We start from the raw sequence: 5163 nt of genomic DNA on the forward strand, positions 1-5163 counted from the left end.
TTTTAACTTTCTGTTTTGCTTATTTTTCATTATTTTAGTTTTCATCTTAGCTTTCTTTCTTCCCTTTATTTCTTTTTTTTCTCCCTTTTAGGTAGCATTTGTACTTTGTTACCTCAAATGAGCTCTTGGAGTGAACAGGAGTCAGAAAACAGCTTCTCTGACACAGAGAGTTTCCACTCGCAATATGTGGTTTTGGAGACGATAAGCCATGGAGGCTACGCCAAAGTAAAGCTGGCCCAGCACTGCCTCACAGGCACCCTCGTGGCTGTCAAAATGATTCACAAGAGGGAGCACTGGTGCCATCCTGTTGTGACTGAAGTAGAGATATTAATGATGACCAACCACCCCAACGCCATCTCTCTTCTTCAAGTCATAGAAACCAAGAAGAGAATATACCTCATCATGGAGTTGTGTGAGGGTAAAACACTTACTGAACACATCCAAGAGGCTGGCCACCTGTTGGAGGATGAAGCACAGGCAATTTTCAAACAAATATTAAGTGCTGTGGGCTACTGCCATGGCCAGGGTATAGTTCACAGGGACTTAAATACAAACAACATCATGATAGAAAGGAATGGCAGAGTCAAGGTCATCGACTTCGGTTTCAGCACACAAGTGAAGCCGAATCAAATGCTGAACTATAAATGTGGGACATATGTATTTAGTCCTGAGCTCCACCTTGGCAGACTCTATGATGGCCCCAAGGCTGACATATGGTCCCTAGGAGTTGTGTTATATTACATGACAACTGGAAGGATCCCACATGATGCTGCCAACATATCACAGCTGCAAAAACGGGGGAAGTATCCTGTCCCCTCTAGCCTGTCAATAGAGTTCCAGAACCTACTTAGTCGATTAATGACAGTCAACCCCCAAAATAGACGAGCATCGCTGAAGTGATGAGGCATCCCTGGCTCAAGGAGGACTCAGAGGAGTTGCCAGCTCCTCGTGAAGAACTGATCCCCCTCAGGCCAGACCCCACCATAATAAAAGCAATGAGGCATCTTGGTTTCCAGGCCCAAGACATTAAAGATTCGTTATGTCAGAGGAAATACGATGAAACCATGGCATCTTACTGTTTGCTGAAGAGGCAGGCTCTTCAGGAGTGTGACATCCCAAACCGGGCTCAGCCCTTGAATCCATTGATGACTCCATTCCCTTCCCTTGTTGATCTTACTACTTTCCCTCTGGGACTATGGAGGAGAAAGTGAACCCACTTTGCTCAGGTCATCCTCCAGTAGACAAGTCTCTGTCTATGGCCAGAAGGCTAATGAGAGAAGAGAAAGAAGATTCACTTGGCCTGATGTTCTTCTCTGCAGAACACTCCAGACAATATCCACAATGGGCCATGCCCACATATTTTCTACCAGTGTTCCCTCAATGCCCTGCAGGGAAGAGACTAGCAGCAGCAGTGAGAGCAGAGAAGACAACTCCAGAGCCTCAGCAGAGGATAAGCCTGTCCCCAGCAGGGGTCACCCCAGAGGCATCAAGGGATGGGCCAAAAGGATAAGAAATACCATGAGGAAACTGTTTTGCTGCATTCCATCAGAGCAGAACAGAGTCTCCCCCCAGAAATAAATCACGGAGAGGACATCCAGAGAACAAGCATCCAGCATGGCCCAGGTAGATTTCTGTATTTGAATGTATCTATTTTACTCATGTCTGTGTCAACTGGCAGATCATAGTTATGCATATAAATATGGTACGATGCATGGGGAAGCTAGGTCTAGACACTGTGGGATGATGGTTAAATCAGACCTACCAATGGATCTAGCATCCCAGAAGGTATCTCCCATGCCTATCCTACTCATTGAACTAGATGGAGACAGTAGGAGGGTACTGACCATGCTAGGAGGAGGAAATGGGAGAAGAGGAAGAGATGTTGAGGGAGGAAAGGGTGTTAGTGGTTGGGAGCTAGGAGATGGGGGAAGAGGTTCCGACAGGAGGAGGCAGCCTGGGGAGGAGTGAGGAACAGGGTAACCACAGCTGCAGAGATGCCCTGTGAAGCTGAGGTTCTCAGAGGCCCTCTCACATGTGTTGTTGCATTTTAGTAGATCACCTGAAGATGCATGATGCTACAGTTCCACAGTCACAGTGTTGGAGATGACACATGTGCAGACACAGAGATGGAGGAAGGGGCCTTGTGGAAAGCCATCATGTTCTGGGTCCATCATGCTTTACTCAGAGCCCTGAGACCAGCCAGGAGGAAGGAAGCAAATGATGAAATGCCAGGTGGCCAGAGGACACCTCAAAGGCATCACTATTGAGAGCAGGGGCTAAAAGCCTGTCCAAAGTTGGTAGAGACAGAAACTGATGTGTTAGAAAGGTGAGTCGCGTCAGAACATACCACACACTCGGCCCAAACAGTTCCACGTGTAAGAGGTTTAATTGAGAGGGAGAGAGGGGGGCAGTAGCCCGGAAAGAGAGGAGGGGAAGAGAGAGCAAGATGGAGGAATGTTCCCCGTGTATATATATAGGTTCTGACATAGTGGCCACAGGTAAAGGTGGGAGGTGAGACCAATGGATTCTGGGAATATGGCGGCTGTTGCTCTGGCAACAGGTCTCTGAGTCCTGCCCATGAGTCACCACAGGCTTTGGAAGCTAACAGAATCCCCTTTTGGGGAATCCAGTGTGTTCTTAAGGTGTCCAAGTTCTCAGTGCCTCTGCCTACTTGGTGTTACCACGGGCAGTTGGAGGATCTTGTGCAGAATGGCTATTAAGTAAATTCCTCCCCCTGGCCCCCAGCACCTGCCACCCAAAGGCTAAGAAGAAAAACCCTGATAGATAATGTGGATTTTACAGATAAGATCTCTGGAGTAACTTAAAAGTTGTGGACAGAGATTTCTGGTGTTGCAGATCCATTCCTAAGCCTGGTACATATTAGACAAGCACTCCCCGTTGCTTCACACCCCAGTATTAGAGCTTTTGAACTCAGCCTTTCATAGTCCCCATGAAGTGTCCTGACTTCTGTGTTGCAGCTGGAAACAAAAATTCCCAAGTGCCAGCTGTGAATGGACAGAGACTCCACTCCAAGCTAACTCCTTCAACAGCAGCCTGAAGAGTTCCATAATCGTTTTAGTCCTTGACAAAAGCCAGACTGGGATCTGTGACTTCTAGGCAGAAGAGAATTTCAGGCATAGCCAGACAAGAAGCAGAATGAGCATTTATTATAGATATTAGAAAGGTGAACAAGAGAATAAAGACATGGTGAAGATCTCTGAGAAAGACTATTCCACAGTGAGAAATATACACCCACACATGGGTGCAGGCTTGTCCCTGGAACACTGTACCTAACAGTCTTTGTACTGAACATATGGACCACTTTGTTGACTCTCAAATTATATAAGACATGCCCACTTTCTCTCATTTGATAGGTGTTATTATGGGTTAGCTCTGGAGGTGAATTACATGGAATTATAATCTGACAAAGAGAAACCAGGAGCTGCTAGAGTATCAAAAAGGGTTTAGTGCACACATAGCCTTTCTATATAAATGGAATTTACTGTGATAGTCTTAAAAATTACATGTTTACAGCTGGGAAGGGAGCAAGGTCTAAAGCAGGTGTTAATTGGGGTGTAATGTTTCTGAGAGGTTGAGCCAGATTCCCAGGTGAGATTCCCCTTTCTCTTCCTGTGTTATCCAATTCCTCTCTCTGCCCTGCCTTATACAAACACACAACCACTGACCTTTGAGCTTCTCAAGGATATGTACAATGCTATGGGTGCTGGTGCCTTTGAACAACTAGGGGGAATTCAGCTCACTGAGAAGTCATGATTGCCACAGCCTCCACCATGGAAATCCCCAGGTAGCCTGTTACATGGACTCCTCCCCTTCAGAGGCTGATTCTGACTAAGAGAGGAGACCTTGGGGAGGGAGGGTCAGGATGGGAATGTGCCTGGATCCTGTGCAAGTGCTGGCAGTGCCAAGTTTTCTACTGCTAGGCCTTAGCACTCAGGTAAAAGAGCCCTGGAGTCCTGCCAAGACCCTGTGGCATGACCCTTCAGGGTAGAGTGGCTGCCAGGCCACAGAAAGCAGCTCAGTGCAGGAGACTCCAAGAGCAGCCCCTGAGGTGAGAGGTTGAAGGTTTTGAGGTTCATCTTATTCCTGTGAGGAGCCCTGTGGGCTAAGGAGATGAACTTCATTCAAAGTGTTGGTGTTTCTGTATTTCATGTACCTGCCACCCATAGTCAACTTCTTAAATTTTTTTCATTTTTTATTTTTTTAAGGGGGTTCTGGATTAGAACTCAGTTCCTGCTTGCAAGGCAAACATTTAATTAAGTGAGACATGTCTGTATCTCCCATGGGTGTTCTTATCATTCCGTGAGTTCTCTGTGGCCAACCTGGGTTCTACAGGGAAAGGAGACTAACTTGTCAGAACAGAAAGGAGGTGAGGGTATAATTCAGAGTGAGCAGAAGGAAGAGACATATGTGGGGTCCTCAAATCAGCTGGACCCTTCTCCATCCTCCTACATCTGCTGGGAGCCTCTACATGCCCCTTTAGAGCACTAGACTGACTCCTCAGTGGGAGCTAAGCCTGATCACCCACTCCACACACTTCTAAACAGAGCTCTCCTCTTCAGGCCTAAGAGAGAAGTGCTAGGGACAGCCTCCACCCAGGGAGCTGTGCTGGGCAGGATACCGTTATGAAACACTACTACTCAGGTGCATGGGGAATACATTGTGGACCTGTAGTGGGGAGGAGGCCCAGCAAGCTCAGGTTAGCATTTAGGCTTGGTGGGACCACCAAAGAGCTAATGACAAATCAAAGAATCATCCAGTGAGCTGATCAACAGCCAGGAAAGCTGGGCAGCTGCTGAGCCCTGGAAACTCCAAGGTACCATGGTTCACCTCTGCCTTGACTATGACCACTTTCTTACCAAGACTATGTATTTGAGCAAGGATATAAACACATGCATCCACCAAGTCTCACAGCACCCTCTTCAGAGGCTGAGTGGGTCTGCATCCTGATCTCCACCCCTGTGGTCAGCAAAACCAGGGCTTGAGCACTGGTTGCCCATGACCTCATCCATTCTCTTTGCAGTGGACAGAGCAGACACTACCAACTCCATTTCACAGGCTGGGATACAGAGGCTGCAAAGGGGCTCTTCCCATTCCCCAGCAGCTTCTCTTCTGCCCTTGCTGTCTCTGCAGTCTCTCACTGTT

The 5163-nt window shown here is 47.5% G+C and overlaps 1 protein-coding gene across 1 annotated transcript; it reads left to right on the forward strand.

The window, feature by feature from the left end:
• Window positions 1–156: 156 nt before the first annotated feature.
• On the forward strand, window positions 157–1211 carry LOC116077308 (sperm motility kinase 2B-like; the record flags this gene model as incomplete). The annotated part of the gene is given in 2 exon segments (XM_031351766.1): window positions 157–880; window positions 883–1211. Coding segments are annotated over 2 exon segments (1053 nt in total), but the record flags the coding sequence as incomplete, so codon positions are not given.
• Between the last annotated feature and the right edge of the window lie 3952 nt (window positions 1212–5163).

This window comes from Mastomys coucha, unplaced genomic scaffold (assembly GCF_008632895.1).
Source record: "Mastomys coucha isolate ucsf_1 unplaced genomic scaffold, UCSF_Mcou_1 pScaffold5, whole genome shotgun sequence".
NCBI lineage: Eukaryota > Metazoa > Chordata > Mammalia > Rodentia > Muridae > Mastomys > Mastomys coucha.